This window comes from Dromaius novaehollandiae, chromosome 1 (assembly GCF_036370855.1).
Source record: "Dromaius novaehollandiae isolate bDroNov1 chromosome 1, bDroNov1.hap1, whole genome shotgun sequence".
In the NCBI taxonomy this organism is placed as follows: Eukaryota; Metazoa; Chordata; class Aves; order Casuariiformes; family Dromaiidae; genus Dromaius; species Dromaius novaehollandiae.
In genome coordinates, this window is record NC_088098.1 from 90,222,902 (window position 1) to 90,247,562 (window position 24,661).

A 24,661-nucleotide genomic window follows, 5' to 3' on the forward strand; every position below is an offset into this window, starting at 1 on the left:
GCACACTCAGATATTTTCTTAAATTGTTACTGCCGTAGTGTTGAACTGTTTATATGTACAGAGATCAAATGGTGTGTAACTGTGCAGGAAAGTATCTGTAATAGATGATGAAATTTTTATTCAGGTAGAGAAGTAGCTGCTGATGACTAGTTGTGGCTTTTGGTATACATGTAAAAGTTAGTTGGTAACTTCCAGTATGGATGCTGTTGAGTTGTTCTGTAGTCTGTGCCTAGCAGAGCTCTGATCCAGCCACATTTGCAAATGAAACTGGGATAAAAATTAGGCCTTGATGTAACTGAGATAGGCTGTCTCCCAAATTCCTGAATTTTGAACTTCAGAGTACTAGTATCTCAGTACTGAGTCATCTGCTAGCAAATGTAAGCTTTCAATATAGGGATGAAAAAATAAGTTATTTAACTGACAAAAAAAGCAAAAACACCACCTGTTCTCAGTAGGTGATGCCTGTGCATAGTCTGTAATTGCGGGGGGTGGGGGGTGTTTTTGTTTTTATCATGCTTTTTGGATACTTTAGACACACTTTTTTGGTTTTGGGAAATTCTTCATTTTCAGGTGGCAAATATTCTCAGTCCTTTTCCATAAGTTTGTGTTTTAATGTCAATATATTGTGATGTTTAACGTTTTTTCCAGTTCTCATTGTCTTGTAGTTTGACTTCTAAAACATCTTCCCACCACTGCTTTATGCCAGGAATCTGTGTTTTCTAGATTGTAATATTTTGAGGGGAGAGGGGGGATGGTCTTGATTTCTATTTGTTATGCCCAGTATGCAGTATAGCAAGGAATAAAATAAGTAGCTTAAAATTGATGCTATTTATAGGAAATAACTAATGGATACATTTTACTGATACCATCCCTTGTCCCCCACTTTTTTCCCCTTTCTAGATGTGTGGTCAGCAGGCTGTGTATTGGCTGAACTGTTACTAGGACAACCAATCTTTCCAGGTGACAGTGGTGTGGATCAGTTGGTGGAAATAATCAAGGTATGGAATTCTAAATGGTTCTTCGATCCCTGAATTACTCCTTGGGTATCAGTATGAAGATGTGCATTGTTTTAAGCTTAGCAAAGCAGTCACCTTTGTAGAGTGTGTTGCATGTAAACTGTGATTGAAAACACTCTCCTGCATTTTTGAGAACCCGGTGATCTTTTTATGCCCCTCTTACAGTTATGCGTAATGATATACCATGTTTTAACTGCATAGCATTTTATTCTCTTAAAGGGTTGCAATTTCAGTGTACTTGGACGTAGCGCTTACATATCAAGCCAATATTTATTAACGTGCGTGATTCTCATTCTTGAAGAATCTGGCTCTTTTTCCTTTGTTGCATGCAATTAGTACTTGGCTTTGAAAACAGTTATTAAATTTCTTTGTGCCAGATGCATTACACGTGTAGCCTTCTCTTCTTCCCTCCCCCTAGCTGTGTGAGGTGAAAGGTGGAAAATGACAGCCCTATTTTGCAGACGGAGAATCCAGACCTAAAAATGTTGGGCAAAAATATCTTCCACCTGAAGAGTCTTGTTGTTAACGTGAGAAAGACCTAATATTTCAGAATACATAACGTTTATATAGCACTTATGTTCAAACGCATCTTGATTGATTTCATTTGGTAAGCTGTGAATATTTAGTGACTCTCAAATTAGAGACGTGGAAGAGTAATTCATAGCTTAAAAGATTGGGTTCTGGCTTCTCAGCATCTCTGCAGTTCAGCTGCTGTACCACCGAAATGCTCTTTTCTCTTCCCTAGTCTCCCCCTCCTCATTCAACTTCTGCAGTGAAGGAGGTAATGAAGGCAGTGTCTAAAGACAACTGTGTGTGCTTCCTCTGAATTTGCCTATATTGTACATTAAGATAGATGGGAGTATTATGGAGGATAAGATGTGTGCACACGCTGTTTGCCTTTATTTACTTCATCACCGCAAGGGGCCTATATTAACAGAATTTCTTTCTTGAACTTGCAGCTTAAGTGCTACTGTGGTGCATATGTGTTTGTGTTGCCCGTGTGTGGAAAAAAGCTCCCTCAAAAGCAAAAATGTATGGGTAGAAGAGCAGAAATTCCTGGCAATGTCTGTTGTTCCCTAGAAGAGCCATAAAACTTGTGTTGCTGATGTCTTTGTCACTGTACTAACACGGCGCCTGGCACCAACTGGTAGTAATTTGCCATCCTCCCGTGTGGAGCTCGCCGGCTGGTGGCACTCAGCAGTTGTGTGGCCTGCTCTACGTTCTTGAGGGGGCGTGCTCGAGATGAGAGCTGTGCCCAGACCTTTCTAGGCTCTTGCCAGGCCTCCTGCAGCCTTTGGCCATGTAACCCTAGCTTGTATTGCTGTGATGGCTGTCTGTCTCGCTGGAAGTCCTCCAGTCAGCTCCTTTCCTCTGGAGGCTCCATGTCTTGCACCTACCTTTCCCCTGCCTTTCTTGAGTTCTTACTATTGTCTTTTGGCTTAGTATCTTTCAAGCTCAGGAGGTTCAAGTGGGGTCAGTTTGCATAGGAAACACCAGTGGAAAACTAGAAATAGTATTGTAACTGTCAGGAGTAGGGTTGATGATTGCACAGGCGATAATTTTTTCCTTTTGAAAAGCATCTTGGAATGGCGCAGTGCTTTCCATTGCGCCCTTTTCATGAGATGTAAAATGGTCCCTGGAAACACTTCTGATTGCTTGATTTCCCCAAGCATTCATGCAAGGAACTGTGGTGCTTGCCCTTGGAAGTTATCAAAAACTCCTGTTCTACCTCTTGAAACAAGACAGGAGTTCACAGATGTCATCTTCTCATTTTGTCTGGAGCTGTTGCAGGCAGCTGCCATGTTTTGCTGATGAAGGGAGAAGTGATTAATGTCTGCAGTCCTGAAAAACTGTATTTAAAGAGTTTGGGTAAATATTATTTATATCACAATGATAGTCCTGTAAACCCTTTCATAGTTCAGTTAGAAATCTGAGACTATAGAGGCTTTATCAGCAAATTCATAGCATTTTGCCTTACCATTGATTTGACTTTCACAGTGTGGAATTATAGAAATTAGAAAATGGATGTACTGTAATTGTCGAGGTGTTTGCCAAGCAGCAATTGTGGTCTTGCTCAGTTTGCTAGAGGCTGTTTTCATTAGTTGGACATATTCAGCTGTACAGTAGCAGAAGTAAACAACTGTGAACTGTTAATTTCATATAGCATCTATGTGCTCCAATTCTGATGATTCTATTTCAATACAACCTAATGCAAGCATAAAGGAAGTGGAGGAATACTTTATTAAAGCTGTTGATTGCCTGTATGCCATCTACAGCTTCTTTAAATGCCACTACCATGAATGTGTGATAATTTTGGACTGACTCATCACCAAATATGTGATGTTACAAAACTAATGCTTGGTCTCACGACAGCCGAAGGAGCGTCCAGTGTAAAGGCTTGAACTTCTGTGAATTATAGCTGAGGTAATGGTTTTCACCCAACCAGAAATGGGTTTCTGAATCATTTCTTTAACTGTAGAAAGAGGAATTCTAAATAACCATCAAAACCTGTGTTGCTGCTGGGTTTTCATTTACTGTTAGGTATGTAGTGCTCCATACGTAGAAATGAAGTGAAACAGGCAGCTTGAATGTAGAAATAACTCCCATTTATAGTAAGCCAGGTCTCTTCAATTGAAAAGTTACAGTAATGAGATAGTATGTTTTAGGAAAGACTGAAAAAACAAATGTTGTAAACCTTAAAGTAATAATCACTAGAAAGGATGTTCGCTGAATCTTTAAAGGAAGTTTGATGGAAAATGTGAACTTGAATGGGCAGGTGCCATGAATATTTTTCTGCCCATGTGCTTGTTGCTGAGACAACATAGATTCTCAGGCCGCAATTGGAAGGGAAAATGGAAGGTAAACTGCAGAAGTGAACTGTTTTTCAGTAAAACTGTCTACCAGATCTTGTGTTGTGAAATTTTGAATGGACTATACATAAAATCACTGGCAGAGAGCTACGGTGAGAATACAGAGAGACTTGTAACTGTGTGAGGGTAGCGCTTTCAAGCTTAACAAAGGCCATGAGAAAGCATCTTAAGAAAGTGCATGACCTGGGTGATGAGATGCTTCCCTTTTAATGTCACACCTGCAGGTAATTGCCAAAATTGGAGTGGATGGGAAATAGTATGTTTACCCCAAATGTCTAGTCATTTTTCTTCTCACCTTTGAGGAAGAGGATAAGTAGAAACTGAAATCCTAAATTTTCCACTGTGCCAGATGTTGGCAGGGATCTGTCCCTTCTGTTATATATCCTTCAAAAGTGACCTATAATCCAGGAATAATTGAGCATATTTGTTTTTTCAAGTGTGTATAGAAGGCATAGAATGTTCTCTCCCTACCCCCAGCATGGTGATTAAATTTCACTCGTATTTGAAAGGTTAGTATAAAAATTGCAGACTCTCTTGAGGAAGCTTGTATTCTGCAACCTCAATACAGTTGAAGACGCAGCCAGTTCTGCAGCGTAAAAATTACCAGAAACATAAGTCTTGGGTACAACATGTTATAAAACAGTAGGTTATTTAAAATTTCATTTAAAATGGGGTTCATTTAAAATTTGTTGACAGATGGTCTCCACCTCTTCCATTTGCTGCTGTAGAATATTACTATTTAAAGCTTTTATTGTAGGACAAGCTTACATGTTAGCTGACAGTAGGAGAAATAGAGGTATGTGTTCAGCCAAATAGCAGCAAAATTTGTAGGAATTGCAGATTGTGACCTGTGACCTGTTACACAGTGACTGTCTTGGAGTCATGCTCTTTAGATAGCTTCCTTGGAACTACATGTCTGAAATTTAGGAACAGAGGAAATGGAGTATTTTAAACTCCCCAGAAGGGATATATTCAAGCATATTTATCTACTAGTTTGGAAATGAATCTGACCTCTCATCCCCTTAAATGTACTTGATTCTGCTGCAGGAAGGGTCAACTTAGAAACTTTTCTGCTGGTTCCTATCAATTCAGGATGACTAAAGGTCACAGTTAGTCTTGTAGCCAAGAAGATTTTCAGCTATACATTCAGTTGCTTACTCAGCTTTAGTTATTCAGAGTTCATTTCACAACACAACAGCTGGATGTACATCTGGGTATGAAGTTTTTGCATTAGACTGGAGGATGACTCTTTAAGATGCTACCATATTAAACTTAGTCCTCCCTTGTCATGTAGAACATGAGGACATCCACTAGGAAGCTATGTTTGTAAAAATCAGATTTTCCATGATATGTCAGTCCAGTGTGGCTTGTGCTTTCTGCAAGCTGCGTGCTGAACACCCTCAGTACCTTGCTGCATCAGAAACATGTTGGGCTTTTGTCAGACTTCGATTCACTTTTAGCAGTGTTGGTACACTTCCATTTCACGCCATCTTACTAGGTTGTCATCAACCAATCGTACCTGGAATTTCTCAGGGCCTGTTGCATGCTTGCCAACTTGTCAGAAAAACGTATCTTCCTCTAGGACCACAGCATCATGTTCATGTGAATCAGAAGATGGCCCCCTTCTTTTTAGCTTCTTTTGAAGAATCTCTTGTTCATATTTCCTTAAATGCAGTCTTTCCAGATCTTCTCAATCTGGCTGGGAGAGAGAGATTTCTGACCACTTTCTGCTGACATTTCAAAAATGATATTTGATGTGGGGAAATACTGACTTGGAGCTCCATCTGAAAGAATTTAATCTAAGTGCATTCTTCTTCAATACTTACCATCACAGAAGAGAAATTATTTCCTGTGCTTTTTCTAAGTCTCATCTTGTGTTGTGACTTTTTGTGCTTATTTCTAGCTCTTGCTAGCTACTGCAAGGTTAGATACTCTCATCACTGGGAATATCTCAAGTGGGTAACTCAATGCATCTTGCTGTGTTCCTGGTACATTATAATTCACCCCCTACTAGCTTTCAAGTGACATCTTCAGAAATGTGTGCTAGTTTCTGAAGTAGGTACAGTGGCAGTGCAAACTTCATCAGTAGTCATATAAAGAAATTATATATGAGCAAATGCCCTGCCTACAGTATAGTATAGTACAGGCTCTTCATTGATGGAAGCGTGAAACTTTCCTTCCACCAGCCCAGGAGGGTTGTGGTTGCCCTTTTATCTGCTTAGAATCCACTGTACAAGTGGACTATAACTGAATGCAGTTCAAAAGAACTCTAACCTACAGGAGCGATTCTTTGAGATATAATTGTTGTGGATGCCTCTGTAATTCCCCCGATCTGATGTGTCCGACCTGGAATGCGGTGGTGGTGTCTGCAGGGCTGCCAGCCCTGTGAGAAAGCTCTGAAGGTGGGAAACTCCTCGCCCTGCCTGCACTGCCTCCCAGCTCTGCAGGGCATTGAAACCATCAACAGAAAGCTCATCACAATATCCCCCCAAACTAATACATCTTCAGCCCTAGTTCCTGTAGAGAGTAATTATTCTTTTTTCCCTGTTGCAAAAAAGAAAATCTCTGAAACACAATGGTTTTCTTTCTAAGCTAAATATTTATCTTCTGAAAGGTTCTGTTTAGTATCTTCCCCCTGCTTCCCTTGAAAACAGGGGAAAAAAGTTAAAAGTTTGTTGTAAGAATGAAACAGATAATTATCTGAGCAACCCCAGGACACTGGGAGGACTTCATATGCCAACCTGCCTTCCATTGTCTTTACCAGAAGTATTTTTTCCACACGTTACAATCTAGGATAGGATATGTGCTACCTTGCAAAACTAGGAAATGGAGGGATTTTTTGTTTGTTCTTACTGAACTTTGATTATTCTTTGTACAAAGAACTTCTTCCTATAGTTCTCTGGGTTAGGAATGGGCTGGGGGGAAGGTGTTAAAACATGAGCTCTGTAGTATCAGGAATCCTATCCATATGTAACTTTTTGGTCTCTGACAGTTTTACTGAGCAGAATGCTAAGTATAGACTGCAATTATAATATATGGCTCACACTCAAATGTCAAGGTACTATTTTGGGCTCAGTTTCTGAAATAAAATAAATTCAGTAAGAGTAGTTAATGGGGAGAGAGGAGCTGTCTCTTCCGGAGAAGAAGCAGGAGGAGGGAATGTTTCTCTTTATTGGATGTGATCCTGCCCTGAGTGGATGTGTGTCTTTGGGACTGGCTGTGAGTGCTGCGGAACACCTGCCCGCAGCTGACATGGGCTTTAGCGGAGATCCTCTCATTATCCTTGCTCATAAAAGAAGCGGTCTGGCTTTTTTTTTCCTGTGTCCCCCCACCCCATGTCACAACTTGGCTGTTCCTCTGCCTAATGTCATTTGCCATTTCCAGTGCTTGCTGGCAGGCAGTACAAAAAGTTGATGAACAATTATGTTCATGTCAGCAGTAACAATGGGTTTCTTCTCATTGCTAGTATGTAGCACTCTTTGCATTTGCGAATAGAAGACATCTTTATATTTAGTTGGCCTTCATTCTGTTTGACAAGAGTGTATTTTTGAAAGAAAGTGTATATAAAGAGTGTAAATTTTCATTTTATTTTTTTACCACAGCCCTCTTGAAGTATTAGCTCAAAGTTGGCCTGTGTTTACAGCTTGAGATGCCAGCACCATGAAATTTTTAAGTAACTGTTTGGAACGTCTCTAACAACTTTCTGAAGAGGTGCAGACATGTTTGCAAAAGTGTTAGTTATGCCATTCAGCAAACCATGCACACAGGACTTTTTCAGGAGCATACTTCCTCATAAACTTGGGGTTTTTTGTTGTTGTTGTTGTTGTTGTTTTTCATGCAGAATGCAACATACCACCGTAACCACGGCTTTCTGAAGGATTCTGGATTAAATAACTATCTTGTTCCCTCTGTAGTTCCCTTTAGTCATCGCCAGCAAGAGTTTCTGAATCTTCAGTCTCCTTATGCTTATAACTAATTTTTATGTTTTGGCAAAGTTTTAGAAATAAAAATGGTTATCAGAGATGGCTTTATTCCACTAGGATCTGTGTGAACCCTGCAGTTTCCTCTGCCTCTTACATTGCAAGCGGTGTGGTTTGGGTCTCAAATTTTCCGTGCAGGACTGCACAGCTGCCTTCAGTCCTGGGGCGTAGAGAGGTAGTCTTCTGGAATTGGTTATTATTCTTCCTTTCCTCCATGAAAACCCAATTGCAAGAACACAAAATGAAGATCTTCAGGTTGTTTGTAGTCAGATTCAAGGCTTATCCCAGGCTCAGAAATGTCCTCTTACTGTTTGTTAGAGAAGTGATTACCAGGAACCTATAGCCTTTCTTTAATTGCTTGAGATATATACTGTTACATTACCTTCATGAACCTTGTCCCTGGAACACAAATGATCTGGGGAGCTTCATCTATTACAGACTAAGGTCAAGGAAAAACTTTCCTGCAAAGACTTGTGAAACCTGCTTCATTGATGTTTTTGTCCTGAGAGAATCAAAGCAGCATCTGTCTTCTCAGCAAGTGTATTCCTCAGTTAATCTTACTGGATAATGCTTCTTTTTATTTAAGAGATGATGATGGTGATTGAGATTCTGCAAAGATGGAAGATCAAGACTAGTAGACCTCTAGCCTGTTGTCTTCCACTGCGAGAAGTTCCCTTTCTTACAAGAGTCACATATAGTCCCACTTCATTAATTCAGGAGTTTAGTCTTCATTCCAGCTACAATTGATTCCATCAGACAACAACGTTTTTTCTAGTATTTATTCTGTTTTGGTTCCTATATAAAAAAAATAAAACTGCCCATTTAAAAAAAATACCTTTTTCCTTGAAGATGCCACCTTTTAAAAGGCCCTCCTCAAGAAATAAATAGTATGTGCTAGTCTGCATAGGCCTGAATAATTCAGTATTGGATCCTGTATTTCTTCAAAGCTCTCTGACCTTTCCAAGATAAAAAGAAACCTTTCTCCAAGGAACATCTGCTCCATAGTATTTTTCTGACTTGGCATGGCAGGAGCAGTTGTTTAATAGAGTAAATTTGCCAAAAATGTGCAAAGTAATTTATACTGCTTCTTTGGATTTTCAAACAGAAATAGCAGTCCAATACGTTATTTTTCTTAAAAGAGATGATATCCATTTTTTGTGATAGTATGATAGCCTTTAATCACCAAGGTTACTCAAATGAATTTATTCCTAATATACACAAAACTTAATGTAAATCGGTGAAGTACAGTATAAAAATCATGCGGCAAACTGTTTCAGGATTTTTTTCTTCCATTGGTTACTACAGGACCTCTTCCAGCTGTGTGGCATACTCGTACAATTTTATAGCTTATCACTTTGCTCACCCCACACTTTTTTTTGGATTGTGATTTGAATTTGTCAGATTCTCTTTGATTCCTATCCTATATTAAATATCCTAAAATTCCTAGATTCTTTAAAGTTCCTTCTTCCTATGTCCTTTCCTTTCCTCCTCAGTTTTGTCCTAATCTGCTTACTTTCAGTATGATTTGAAAGCACCTAGACAGCAATGACATAGCTTTTCATGCTAGAGAGAAAGTAAATACACTGAGTCGCTAATATAAGTCAGTTTTCCATTTGTACAGTTATTACGTGTGTCAAGACATATATAACTTAAGGGTCAGGCTTTCCTTTCTTTCAGATAACATGATCCCTCTTCTGTACCTTCTTTTCTATGCATTCATGAGAGCTTAAGCACTGTTGTCTGCTTCTGGCAACTCAGCTTCTTAGAAGGCAAGTGAATTTTTTTAGCAATATTTATGATGTCCGATTGGAATTGTTTATAGAGTTCAATCTCTTTCGCACGTGTGGTGCCACCTTTTAGGAAAGCTGCAAGGTGTCTTTTTAAATTCTCATTATACTGATTCTTCAGGCAAGTCTTATGTCTTTGTGACATTAACGAAATCGCCCTGTACGGAAATTTTGGGAAGCTTCTATCTTCTCATCTGTGAGACATTGCCCCCAGAATTGGCCCTGGCTACATAAAAGGTCATTTTTCACATCTGAACTCTTGCTGTTTGAAATGACCGTTGATAATTGTGAGAAGTTTTAGTGGCTTCCACTCAAAGGTCTGCCTCATCCGAAAAGGTCTTTCAAATTTAGGTTGGCGTATCTTGGAACGTCGCGTAACTCGAGAGCACTGTAAAAATCAAGGAAAACACTAATTCAAGTTACAAAGAAATGTAGGATTCTGGATAGACAGTCTTATGCTATAAAATTTCCACACCTTCCACTATCATACTAAATACCAAGAGCATGTGTGTTTCTGTTCTCTGGAGGGACAGATCTGTATTGAAGTGTCCTGTTCGGGGCTTCCTGAGAAAAGAGGAGATGGGGTATACATTTGGTAGTTGGGAGACTGTGTTGAAATGTGTGCATCTTATTAAAATACACCTTTTTGATTTCATTTATGTTGGAAAGGAAAAGACTAAAAAAAGCTAATTGCACTTGGAAATATGATCCTTATTTCCTAGAAGAGTTAGTATTTGAGCATAAAATACTCCCCTTCGTCAGTCTTGCTGCTACTGGCATGCACATTTTTGCCTTTCTTATTACCCAGTGCACAGCATCAGACAAGCAAAGGCCCTTTCACGTGAACAAATTTAGTTTTGCCTGAATGCCTCAGAATCCTCATCTCCTGTGCTTCAACTGAGGACTTGCTCCCTCCCATGGTTTGGAGCTACAGCTGTGTGTTTTGTGAAACATATGGCTAGGGGTTGTCTGTGGGTCCTCCCATGAAAGCCTCCTTGCCTGTCTAAGCTGTGTTCTCTCTGATTCTAAAGGCAGTCTTTAAATAAAGATAGTTTCTCTGTGTAGACTCCTGTTCTGAGCAGCTGCGGGAACTGAGCCAGCTTCCTGAATTTTGGCTCTATGAAAACTGTAATCCTTGCCTCCTCTTAGGAAAATTACTAAAGAAAACTTTCCTTCCAGACTTCCAAAACTTTGAAGGGGAGGAAGGGAAAGAAGATGTGCTTCCTTTTAAACAAGTTCTATTTATACCAAGGAAATCTTAAAACATAATGTGAAATGGTGGGATAGCAATGCAAGTTCCTTGTAATTTTTCAAGAAGTTAATTTAACTAATCTAAGAAACTTCTGAGGTTTTGAAAATGGCTTTGGTCCTGAAGTGGGATGAAAATATTTGCAGGTGTGAAGTTTATCATATTTTAGAAGTGGGAAGCTTTGAAAACACTGCCATCCTGGCAGGCTCACTGCTTGGTAGCCAGTGCTCTGTAAATGACTGCTGACCAGCCAGGCGGCTCGGGGCTGTGCTCCTCCGCAGCCGCTCACCAGGCTGCTGCAGAGCACGGCAACTGGAGCAGCCAGCCAGGAAACTAGCATGGAGAAGGCACGTTTTCAGTCAACTTCCCCCTCCCAAAACACACCCTTTAAAAATTTAGCAAAATGTATAATATCCTATGAAACATCCCATTTTCTACCAGCTGAGCAAAACTGGCATTTTCTGACACAGGAAGAAAAATCTGTGTTTTAACTGTAACCTTTAGCTTTTAGATGGGTAGGATTTAAATCTTAAGCAGTGATCAGAAGGTCGGAGTTATGCGATCGTTCATTTTGTATAACTTGTCAGTGAAATTTGTTATCCAAGAAACAATTATCTGAAAAATTGGGAGGTTATTTCCTCTTTTTCTCTTTTTTCCTCTGCTTTTCATTTAAAAGGTTGCTTGATTGCTAGGTTTCTTGTGTTGCGCAGCTCATGTTTTAAATCACAGAAAGAGATATCAAGTTTTTTTCATAATATCTGGTGATAGCTTTTTAGTTGCATAGATTCACTGAATAGTGGCACTTTGCTTGACTCCTTAGAGTGTTTGTGCAACTTTCACATAACAGAAGGAAAATGTTCACTAATACCAGAATATATGACAAAATACTTCTTTATCGAACGGTAAGATAGAGTGCTAACATAGTGTTTTACATTGCTTTCTGATTGTGACAGTACAGTCTTGATTATGAGTTAACAACATGCTGATCTGTATGGCAAGAGATCTGTTGCAATGCAGGACTAACATGACTATGGAGTTCCTATAAGTAAGATGAACCTGAACTTGGATTAGAGGAGCTCCCCTTCTCTATACCCTGGCCTGTTCAGTATTCTCCATAGAACAAAAGAATACCAAGCAGCTGAATGTAAACAGATAACAATGAGATTTTTTTGAACTTTCTTTGGAGTTTTTATATGTAGGTAGAATTGAATGGTGCTCTTGAGACTAATGCTAACTGAATAGTAAGCCCTAATGCCATATTGCCCTGCTTGTTCACTGAAAGGATTTTCAGAATCCTCTCAAAACCTCTTCACTCCTACAAAGCGATGGATAACTGTGTTTTATTTCTTATATGACTACTAATTTATATGTATAAATAACATCATGCAGATTCTGGGAATGAGAAGTACAAATTTATAACAGTAAACTGCAGGTATATGTTGTAGATGCTTCCAGTTTAGCTTTAGGCTACTTTTCTCTTCTGAATGTTGAGGTATAAAAAGAATCCATTTCTAATAATAAGCTCATTGAAGGGCTGTTGTTAATGGCTATTAAAATGCAGTCTGTGTTACTGGTCTGATCCTTAATCAGCCGTATGGAGTGAGCTACCGTCTATGAAGATATTCAGCAGTACTGTTCTATAACATTCTAATTAGAGTAAAATCTCATTCCTGTTAAAGTATTGCTAAATTTGAAAGAGTCATGAATTTCATGAAAAAGTCTATGAGAATTAAATTTTTGACACTTGGCTTGGGGCATGAACTGAATTGCCACCAAGAGTCTAGTAAAGTTTTGTTAAATGTTCTGTTCTCAACCTCTATTAATTTATTAGCTGTGCAGACTGACTTTAGTTAAGTTGTCTCAATGCATAATAGGTTATACTGTGCTTATCATGTGAATGTGAAAATCTGAAGTATATTTAAACAATTTATTTTTTCCTTCCTAGGTTCTGGGAACGCCTACAAGGGAGCAAATTAGAGAAATGAATCCAAACTATACTGAATTCAAATTCCCTCAGATTAAGGCACATCCATGGACTAAGGTGAGTCTTTATGAATTGGATAATAAAGACACGTGGGCTGAAAGTAAAAATTCATGGGTGAAGTTTGATTGTTTAGTCTCTTGGTGGCATTCAGTCTAATCTGGGTGCCTTTAACTAAACTGTGGACCCAATAACTCTTAATGTAGGTAAGGAGAAAGAAGGTATTGAAGCAGTGCACTGTTGGTCTACTTTTTTTGATGTTTTCTAGAGTTCTTTTTGTTTTGTTTAGGGGTTTTTTTTTTAAACAAATGGTGTTTTGTAGTAAATTGCAATATCCTGTCATGACACAACTCTCGGTGTGCAAAAAATCACCTACCAGTTAGAAATGCATGATGCTTTTTATAATACCATTACATAATGTGACGATGGCTGACAGTCACTTTGCTAACTAGCTCTCTCATAAATGCAATTATACTTGCAGCCTAATATGTGCACTGTTGAGGGGAGTCATTTTTCTTGGAGTTACTTTTAAGATTGTTCTTGTCAACCACCATCCAAAAGGAGACGCTATTGCAGCAAATACTGGCTATATGACAACAAGATCAAAGAGGAAACTTCCAGCATTAGAATAAATATATTGCCACACAATGAAGCTGTCCTCCACATGAGGAGGAATGAAGGATATTTGACTTGGGAAAGGGTAACAATTGATCATTAACTCATTGCACACCCAAGAGGCTAATTACGATATTGAGTCTTAAGTAATTGAAGCATGGGTAGTTAATGTTTCGATTTTGCTCCTTGAGAAACGTCTGATATAGTCACAGTATATTCTTATCGTACCTTAATGGCTCAGGTTTTCTTCTGCCAGAATATAGAGCGTATGCACGGAAGTGTCGCATTCCTAGTCCAGCACATGTCCAGTTCAGACATTTGGGGACCAAATGCTCTGTGGTGGTAGAAATTCTGGATAGATGGCATGGAGCTAGTTCAGGGTCTTTGAGACAGCAGGCCAAGTATGTGCTAGGTACCTGCTAGGCCAGGTACTGGGAGTCGTCATTTTTGTGATAGATTCTCCAATGAGCTATGTACCCCTTTATTTTCCTTTTCGCCAATAATCCCTGGTTTCCATATCTGAGTGTCTAACTGTGGGTTGGTTAAGTGATTTGTAATAGTCTGAGAGGTCAGTAAATCCAGTAAAGCTGTTTAATATCTTACATTAACAGAGGAGGGGGAGGATGGGGAAATTAGGGCCAATCCCTGGCAGTTGGACTCTTTTGTTTCAGATTGAATCATGGTAGAAGCCACAAGAATAAGCCCAAAGCCTTATAGCAGTGAATTCTAGCATTGCGTCTGGATTCTTTCAGTGAAGGTGTTCTGGATTTGGGGGATGTAAATCAATATGCGATGGTATAGAGCTGCCGAGATGTTCTGTAATATGCTGAGTTAAACATCTAAGCTGGCTCTGCAATTCATCTTCCACATGAATAGTCTTAAGAATCATCTATATGCACTTAATGTCTCAGTTGTGGCCTAACAGACCCTTCTGGCGAATGTGGCTTCCTGGAGAAACTGTCCATTCCTTCTATTTGTGCCCTTTATACCTAAGGGGGTGCTTTTCTTGGTCATTCCTTAGGATCACGAGTGAAACCAAGTCAATCATAAAGAATTAAGAGGAACTTGCCAGAAGATCCAGTTAGCACATAGTGATTTTTTAGAGCTATGTTAAGGCATAGCTTCTCATTCTCAGTTTATCCTACAGCCAATTCTTTCTCGTATAAACTGTGCAGAATAGCATCTGGTCAAGTTTATTACATTTGGGGTACATTATACTTCACTTATGAGATTTGTACTTTTTTTACTGTTCTGAATGCTGAATTAGCAAATTGGATTATCCAGTATGGTCTTGATCATGTTGCTTATTCTCTCAGTGTATTCCTTCTAAAATTTTTTTTCTTTCAACATTTTGGTGTTAAGCCAGGAAAGATTTAAGTAAATTGCAGTAATATATAGAACTGGTCTTCCTTACCCAGCTGTGTTGACATAAAGTGTGATGGCATAGAAGTGGGAATGTGCATCATCTCAGAGCTTCTGTATCTTGAAATTGAAACGAATGACTAGAAGCTTGGGAGAAAAAGTGCTTTTAAGCTGGTTGTAGAGGTCCAGTCTAATGAGCAGAAAAGGAATGGCTGAAAGGTTGAAAGTGCAAATGTTTTGTTTAGCAACTTATGCAACTAGAGTTACACAGGTAGTTGCCAGCAGGACTTGAATTCTAGAAGTTTCACTCTCAAAAGCACAATTTTTTGTCATGTAAGCTAATTACTGAATGTTACAGTAGGTAGAAGGCTGTTGTTTTTTTGTTTTTTGGGTTTTTTTTGTTTTTGTTTTTTTTTTTTTTGGTGGACTGGTTATGACCAGAGGACCCAGCAGACAATTAGAAGGTAGTTTTTTGCATGAAAAACTTGCAGGTAGCCAGCTCTCAACATGTTTGAGAGAGGATTGTTGTGAGTATTAGTCACTCCCTGCTGTCAGCTCTTTGACATGAGGGCATTCTCCTTGTTCTCTTCTGTGCTGTTTAAGGCAGCATGGGTGTCTTCCAGCACTGAGGTTTATAGGTGCTGCCTGGGATTAATGATTTCATACAGCGAAGATATCCAGTGAAGGTGCATGTTCAGCTTCTAGCTAGGAGCTTAGCCTACTTTATATAATCTAGAAGAGACTGCATCCAGTCCAGTAGTTTTCTGTACAGAAGTAGGGTCCATGGTTAGCTGTTGTGTTCAGGAAACTTTCTTGATCTGCAATGGCATGTGTAAATTGCAGCCAAGAATTTTCTTTAGAGGCTGTAGTCCCTATGGGCTGCACCTGAAATTCTAGATGTGGACTTCTGTCGGATGTACCTGGTTCTGTTCTGCTCTCTGGGTGTTTCTCAGAGGCATGGATAGGTTGTTTTTTTCTGAATATCCCTGTAATAGTGTGAACTGTTTGCCATTGTCTGCTAGATGAAGAAGAATGGTTGCTGGTGCTGTAGGCCTCTTTTTTCCAAAGCTTTGGAGAAATTGCTTGAGATTGAACAAGGATGAGTCCATCTAGGTATATTACTTCTCAGATTCCTTCAGTTTCAGGCTTAAATTGGGATTCTGAGCACAAAGTTTGTTAAAAGTTGCGGTCTACCTTTGTAGATGTAGTTTAGAGTCTTCAAAAGAAATGCTTAGATGTCATCTGTATACAATATTGATATTTAGTATGATGAAGTAGTGTGATGAAAGATATCTCAAATTAACAAGGCCCTTTCTTCTTAGATTGGGAGAGAATTAAAGATAACACTAAAAGTATTTTTGTGCTGCAGCAGTAATGTGAGATTACACTGTGGACTGATTTTGTTCTCAGTCTGCTTTTTCAATCCATTGGCAATTTGAGAGTAAAGTACTATTGTAACTGAAGAGCCTGAATCTCTCAGCATAAAACGTAGAGAAGACTCACTCTCCAGTGTAGTCCTGTGTTGTCGAAGCACATGCATGTGTTCCTACCAGTCATGTGCATGATAGAGATGATGACTGCAATTCAGTGCATCCCTCACTAGCAAAAGGAAAGAAAACCTAAACTTTCTGGGTACATTTCTTCCAAACAGGACTCACCCCCTGCCCCTTCCTCTCCATTAGGAGATTTTTTTTGGTTCTTTTTCAGCATTTCTCTTCATAGTACAGGAGTGTTTAATCCAGTAATTTAGCTGTTCTTTTTGATCAGATTTCATTTCGTTTTCCCTGAATATAGACCAGTTTGTACCCATGGAGGTGCATCCCGCTGCTTGTCTGCCTTGTTCTGTGAGTAGCACTGTTATAAGGATAGCAAGGTTTTGAAGGGATGGTAATATCTTTTATGGGCTCCACTGATACAGTTGGAAAAAATGGACAGGCTTTTGGACACACAATCTTGTCTTCAGGCTTAGCTTATGTCTGAAAGCCTGCCATCTTTTTCCATCTGTATCAGCTGGTCAAATAAAAGTTGCTACCTTTTCTAGAGGGTTTGCTGCAGTTTTTACAAGATTAGAACTTTGCTTTTATGTGTTTCAGACACTTCAACTACTTGAGCCTTCTTATTTGTTGAAAGGACACAGTCTGATCTCTGCTACTAATCTCTAAACTTGTTTCTCTTCTTCTGACTAAACTTCATCTGTATTTTATAATCACGAGAATAGAAAGCCAAAGAAAATCTGAGATCGAATGCAAGATTGTACTTCATAGGGTTGTTGAAGTTGAGCTTTTGGGGTTAGCTTTCTCTTAAACTTTTGGCCCTTTTGGAGGGGGTTGGGGCAGTGGGATGGGGGAAGGAAGGTATAAAAGCATGCTTTTATAAGGTTGTGTTAGATTGGCGTTGCTTATCATGGCCCTTTGCAGCAGGCCTATATCCTGGCATTACTCAGATGCTGCCTTCAAATTTAAAACCCTTTGGGCTATAAAAACGAAGACCCTGCCACAATTATTTCCAGGATAGTCTGCACAGAAAGGTGTCTGTCTGTCCATGGCATGCCACTTCTCCCCCGCCCCACCACCCTGGCTAGTAAAGGATCTCATTTGAGTAACACTGCAGTAAATGTAATGTAGTTACATAGTTTAGGCTCCTTCTGCATGGCAGAGATGACCAGTTCGGACCCTGGATTTTTTTTTTTTCTCCTACCTGTCCACTTGTTTGTCACAAACAGGCACTGTAATAAACTGGCTTATCTACTGAGCTACAAGCGCGCCCATGGTTCATGATGGCAAAACAGCTCAACAAGGTTGTATCAGCCAAGACTGTTGCCATTAGTCAAATCATTAACCTCTGTGCCTTGTCTCCATTGTGTAGATATGGAAGCAATTTCTGCCACACACAGCCCTCAAAACCGTGCAGTATGTGTCTTTTAGTGCACCACCGCTTAGGGGCCCTCATACTTCTCATGTCCTGGTGATACTGGCAAGGTTGTTCACACTTCCTCTCTCCATGGAGCTTTAACATCTCAGTAGTGTCACAGCAGAACAGGGCAGGGTCCCTTCCGACTTCCCGAAGTGCTTACTGTCTTTCATAATTTGTGCAGTCGGAAGTGCTCTTTTGTCCATGTCTTCAAGCCTAGTTATTGTAGCAGAGGAAACAGTGCTGAAGATGAAATTTCAGGCTCTAGCTCATATCCCTTCTGGCACTTCTCCAAAGCAATTGGGCACTCCTGGTTACAGCTTGAGGGTTGTGGGGAACCACAGTCATGTATTACAGAGTAGCTTTGGATTTTGTCTTTGAGATTCATTTTTTCAAGAAATACAGTGGAGAATTATTATAAAATATTTGGCAAATACTTTAGTCTGAGTGTCTTGTGAGTGTGTGTGTGTGTGTGTATGTATACTTTGTATACGTTTTACCATACTAATTGCTTGCCCTTGGGTGTTGTATTTTTTTCTATATTAGTGGCTGGTAATCTTGCCTTTTTCCCCTCATTCTGGGATTGGGACATAGGGTCTGGTCTCTCTCATGAGCATTTTTATGCCCCTTCCAGAACCAGTTTTGTGTCTTCATCCCGTCCTGCTCCTGCTCTCCCGGTCCTTGTCTGGGTTTTAAACAGATTGTTTTGCTTGTAATGCTTCCAAGTGACTGCTCATACTGTCGATTGGGGAAGAATACCAAACAGTAAAATGGATAAATAGACAACTCATTTTGTCACTTCTAATTATAGCTGATGACAAAAGAAAATGAAAATTCTTTCATCAGAAATCTAATAAGTATACTTACATTAGAATTAAAGTTAAAAATGCAAGCTCTTCTATTCTTTGGGATTGAGTCCTGACCTTTTGTAGGGATACAAATGTACAATGGAGACTCGATATTTCTTTGGGTGCAGTTTCATAACTGGCTTAAATTTGTCGTGAGGTGAAGTCTGCCCTCCTACTCCCTGCTGCATGTTTCTGTTGCCTCCCTTGTGCATTAACGTTTGTATTATTGCAAGTGTCTTTTGAAAACACTAATACTCAGGATCTGGGTCAACTTTCTTATCTGGCTGACCATTCAGCCCCAACTGCAAGTGTTCGGGCAAGAGAACAGAGCAGATATGCGTGGCCAGGAGGAAGGCAGAGCCATCTGTCCCAGCATGGGGTGCAGGTGATTTATGCAGACTGTGGAAACCGTACCCTTAGTTCTTTCTGAAGAGCACGGCCATCCTGTTTTTCACTTGGTGTGCAATGACTTTTCAAGCAAAGAATTAAAACAGCTCTGCTGGAGACTAACTTTAAAAAGAAAAAAAATCTGGCAAGTTAAAGTTTCTCAGCTCCTTTTCTAGGAGCAATGATTTTTCAGAGTAAATCTCTTATCTCTACCTAATGCATGAGAACAGAAGCCAGGTTTGTCAGGTGATAAATTACCTGCCTCTGTCCAATTTGAATGCAGTAAAGAAAGTACTACCTAAGAATAAATAAGTGAGCATTCCTGTAATATTAAGATGTGACTTGCATCAATGCAAATACAGAAATCAAACGATAACTTTGACATGTCTTCTGTAATGTACCATCTGTTTTGTCATCACCTTGCAACATATCTGTCCAAGCTGTTAAGAGTGGCTGTCCTGTCGAGGCTTAGATCATTTGCAGAGGTAGATTTTTTGGGCTCTCTCCGAGAAGAAAAGGAGTTGTTTTGTTCTGCTTAGCATTGTTGCCTTCCTTTAGAGCTTCATAGATGCAGAGCATGCACGGGGTAACAAATTTTAGTTCATTCTGTTTTCACCAAGTCCTCAATGGAAGTAGCCCAGTAACAAGCGTGTGGTCTCAACAAGACGTAGCTTTGGAGACAGGTTTCTGGTTCTGTTCCCAGTTCTGTGTTGGCTCATTTGTGAGGCACTTAACCCTTCTGTCTTTTATTTCATTTTCCCTATCTGTGTAAATGCCACCTGCCAGAGATTTTTATGACTGGCAAAGCATTTACTATTTCTGTGATGCTTTTGAGAAAAAGCGGGGGGAGGATTTAATCAGAGAAGGAAATGGAGGGTTTATATGCATCTTAAAATTACTCCCAATAACAATGCCTCTCTGATTTTAATCTTCATTTATATCATGTGAGTTTTATGTACTTCAAAATAGCAAAATAAAGTACTTCAGAAAACCTGTTTTGAAGTTCTCAAACTCTTGAAACAAGATTTATTCCCAGGGCAGAGCTTCAGCCTTAGCTTCACATTGCCTTGTGTCAGGTGAAGCTCAGCGCTAACGTTACTGTCTTGCATGTGTCTCTTTATTTTCCTTTTTTGTTTATGAATGTGTCATCTTTACCATAAGGCTTATTATGTTAAACTTATGTGATTGAAATAGTGCTTCGTGTCCTAAAGTTGTGGTAATTGTATTGTGTGATTGTATTTTAAAAGATTTGATTTAAGGGTCATGTCCTGTGTCTGACAACTTTGATCACTGGTGAACAGTGCAAGCTTTTGGTTGAAGGGAGGAGCTTTCTCTATTACCTAGTATTGAGGTATTTCCAAAGAGACTTGATCAACCTCCTTCACCAGTCTGGGGCATGTGCTGTCAAAAATGTGCTTACAAACTGAAAGGAGACGTGCCCAGACTGTCAGCCTGAATCGGTGGTGTGGGTGGTTCTTGGCAAAATACGAGTCTCTGAAGCTGGTGAGGAAATTTTTAACTGTGGTGTCATAAACTTGATGTGTTAGCAACAGATGTCATTTTAATAAGCCTCTGCTGTGCACCATGCTAACAGCATTCACAATCTGCATGCGAAACACACAGCAGTGGATAGCATGAAGTAATGTCTTTTAATACACACCGGGTAAAGGAGCACCTTGGTGCAACACTGTGAAGCTTTGGCTTTGGTGCTTAATTAGACCAAGAAGACAGATCTCCGTGTTGTGCATGAAAAGTCTGGTTTGAGAATGGCAATGAATGAAAGTCAGACCAACCATTCTGCTAATAGAATACTTAGCCCTTACCCCGTGTGGCTTTATTTGAGAACTGAATGCTGATGTGAGCATAGCAAAAGAAGAGTATGCTGGGCTTTCCATCCTTTTTCTTTCGTCTTTTGATGCAGAAAAATTTTCAAATTCAGAAAGACCAATAGAAACTATTTTAAATTAGGAAGTTAAAATGCAAATGCTCTGCTTGCGTACCAAGACTTGATCTAAATTCAGGTCATTTGGGGATGGGAAGAGAGTGGCATACCAGAGGCGTTTAAACCTGGCAATTTTCAAAAAACGTTGAAGACGGTGGTAGTTCCTGTAAAATAAGGAGGGACTCGCATTAAAAAAGTCACACTGATAGCAGCATACCTTGGAAACGAGGGAGGCAGTGTGTTTGGTCTTGCCTTCTAGCTGCTACGGTCTGTTAGCGTTTGAGCATCACTGGCATGCCTGAACGCAGAAGGGCTTGCACCGTACCTCAGCTTTGTGGTGAGGTATAAAGTCATTGGGATCGGGGGGGGTGGGAGGGGCAAGGGGGCATAACTAAAAAAAAAAAACAGTTGCGGTTTTGGATGAGTCAGCATTTCCATTTTATGTGGTCATTCAGAGATTTTTGACACTCGTCCAAAAACCAGCAGCCTGGGTCTTGGCCTCAAATTCATTTGCTTTGCAGAAACAAGAGTTTTTGAGTTATGCAAGTGCAAATTTTCCTTGAAGAATTTTGGATGTAAAGACTTTATTTTGCATTTGTTTATCTCCAAAACAGGTTCATTTTTTAAAATGAAAACTTGAGCCTTCAGTCCCTTGTGTGGGCAAATAGCCTCACAAAAGGTTTTGTTTCATTTTAGAAAAATGAATTGCTGCGCAGGTGGGGTAGTATTTGATTGCTTTAAAAGTTCCTGTCAGTGTTTTATTTTTGTTTTTGTTTGTGGACTTGCTGTGCATTTTGCCCGGCCATATTTAGTCTGCATATTAAATGTTAGTCTGCCCAAATACTTTACTTTGTGCACTTAGCTTTTTTCCTTTTTTTTTTCCTTTCTCCTTTTTTTCTTTCCTTTTTTTTTTTCTTTTGCTTTCACCCAGATGTATTTTAGACTGAGATAGACTTTGCTCCGATGGGCCGGATTTTAGTCCGTGCACTAAATTTTAGTCCGCAGACTAAAAAGAATCCGCGGATTATTGACTAAAAGCGATTCCCTCACTGAGAACTACACTGCAGACAAAACTCTTGCTGAAACAGAAAATCGAGGGGGGGTTCACAGTGAAGGGCGAGTCCTGCCGTCTGTCCTCCTGCGGCTTGGGCCCGAGCGAGCGCCGACGGCAGGTCGCCTTCGCGGTGGCGCCGCCTCGGGCTGCAGTGGCGGCATGCAAACTGCTGTGCCCTTCACCCACGGCTGTGACCGTCCCTTGCTCTTGATGTTTAAGCGCTGCAGCCTCTTGTGTAGTTCTTGGTGGGTGAATTGGGCAGTATTTCTGGTGGAACTGTGTTGAATTAAGGAGAGCTAAAAGATGCAGGATTTTCGCTTTGATTTTTTTTTTCTTTTTAGTGTGTTACTCAAAAGCGAGGGGGAGGCAAATTGAGAGAAAATTTCAAAAAAAAAAAAAAGAAAAAGTCAAGGGTGCGACAGTATGAGGGGGAAAAATGCTAGAGAGAAATTAAGGCCATACCCGCACTCCTGAGGTGGTCTGTCCAGTTCCTGAAGCATCCTAAAGAGATCACATCAGCCAACAAAATCCATTGGTGGGGAAGTCAATCCAGAATGGAGAATAATCCGCGGCGGCCTGATGCACTTGTAGCTCACACAAATTAAAACCAGCCAAATTCAAAATACGAATTTTTATTTTCTCTTCAGCACAAATTACAAATTGTTAGGGGTTTGGTTTTTTCTGGAAAAAAAAGTTTACGTTGTGTCTCTGGGAAAGGTTGACAAGTGGGATGCACCTATGGAGACAAACTGATTTGGCCCCAATGTCTATGGACATTTATATCCAGGACCAAGGACTGAAAATTCTTTGTGATGGGGATTTCAATTACCCTTTTAGTTCGAGTTAGAGTTTTGATTTCAATTTTTTTTATTTTTTTAGTAAATGCACTGGCATTGGAACATAAATTTAATACAGAAATGTTTCTATACTATGCCTCACCATTGCACAATCAATTTTTTGGCATACACTGTGGTGAAGTTGGACTTGCTGCTATGGAGACTGATGTTTAAAGTTTCTAATTGTATAAACATTTTCTATGTCCCCCACACCATGGATTTCTTATAATATTGGATATATTTTTCCTTGCTGGACTATTCTCTTTTGGATTGACTCCCCCTGTTTGGATTATTTCACTGCATTATCATCTTTAGGACTCGTCAGGAACAGGACATTTCACCTCAGGAGTACGGGTATGTACTTAAACATTTTTTCAAACTATTAGGCCTAGTCTTGAAAAAAGGAGAGAGAAATGCTAGAAGTGGAAAGTTGGAGTTCAGATAGCATCCTTGAGGCAGCGGCCAGGTGAATGTTTTAACACAAGGTGATGAAGGTTAGCCAGGCATAGATCTTTAACTCACTTCATGTTTTAATCACCACTTATGCAGGGGGAGGATGTGTGAGGGTTTCTTTTTTTCTCCCCCCTTTTTTTCTTTTTCCCTTTTTTTCTGTTTTTGTTTTTTTTTTTTTAATTTTCCTTCCTTGGTTCTGAAACAGGGTAGACTATAGTAATTGCCTACTTCAAGTGACAAATTTCTGAGTCCAAACGCAGGCTGAGCAGTTTCGAAGCAGAATTTAAGAAACAGATGTCAGGGTTTCACCAAGTTGAAAATGAGGATTTTTACAGGGTGGACAAACAAGGGTCCTCCTTTTACAAGTGGCAGGTCTGTGACTCTGCCTAATAATTTGCTTAAGATAAGCAGTTGCTGTCTTTGCCTCAGAGAGAAGAAAAAAAAGGCCGTTTTTTGGGGATCGGTTTCGTTTGTTTGTTTGTTTGTTTGTTTGTTTTTTAATCTGCCGTAGTAACTGAAATGTGAGCTGTCCTGAGGGAAAAAAACACAGCTAAGAATAAAGCATTTTCATTTCACGCTGTGGTAAACCAAGCCTGATTAAACACCAGTGAAAAAGATCTAAGGGAAAGACCTCAATAGTTTTACCTCAGGGTAAAAATCAAGTGACTACGCTTCTGTGTTTTTACCCCAAACACATTCAGTTATGCTAGTTACCATGAGGTAAAAATTTCAAGTTGTTTTGTTTTGTTTTGTTTTGTTTTGTTTTTTAGAATTGGAGATAGTCTTTCATTTTGTTGTGGTCAGGCTGTGATTTGGGAGTCGGACGCTTGGGTCCCCCTTGCATTGTGGTCAGTGATCCGGACTCCGGAGGCGATGGGTCTTGACACCGAAGAGAAAAGCAGCTTTTGCTGCCCTTCCACGGGGGCACACGGCACACGCATGGCACGGACGGCGGCCCGAGTTCCCTGCTGCCAGCACTTGCAGCAACGTGGCCGCAGGGTTCAGCGAAAGCCTTTGCTTTCGTGATTATGGCTCTCGTGCTAAACTTTTTCTGTTGTGGTGTTTTGCAACAAGCCAGCATGAGAAATAAGTGCTGCTCCTTCGGTACCTCGCTCGTCAACTCCAGGAGTCGGGGTTCGCTGCCATGAGTTAGTACAGAATGCCTTAGACCTAACTCAGGGGCTCCTGAGCCAGCTGGGCACCAAGGGGAGAAAACTTCAGTTTCTAGAAAAAGTATCCTTGGTGTTTAATCCTCATTCGTGAGAGCATATGTGTCTTTTGATTTTAAACCTACTTACACAGTGCCTGTGCAAGTTCCTAGTCTGCAATTAGTTAGCATGTCGTGCACTAATTTTGCTCCTTGGTGCTGTG

At 40.0% G+C, this 24,661-nt stretch overlaps 1 protein-coding gene across 2 annotated transcripts in view; it reads left to right on the forward strand.

Annotated features, from left to right (window-relative positions):
* The window catches only part of GSK3B (glycogen synthase kinase 3 beta), a 153,655-nt gene that overhangs the window by 108,983 nt on the left and 20,011 nt on the right, over positions 1–24,661 (forward strand). The window contains exons 7-9 of one of the 2 annotated variants that reach the window (XM_026103426.2): positions 901–998; positions 12,848–12,943; positions 23,153–23,191. In XM_026103426.2, the coding sequence (XP_025959211.1) occupies positions 901–998; positions 12,848–12,943; positions 23,153–23,191 (233 nt within the window). The remainder of the gene's footprint in view (positions 1–900; positions 999–12,847; positions 12,944–23,152; positions 23,192–24,661) is intronic. The other variant, XM_026103427.2, reaches the window with a different exon arrangement.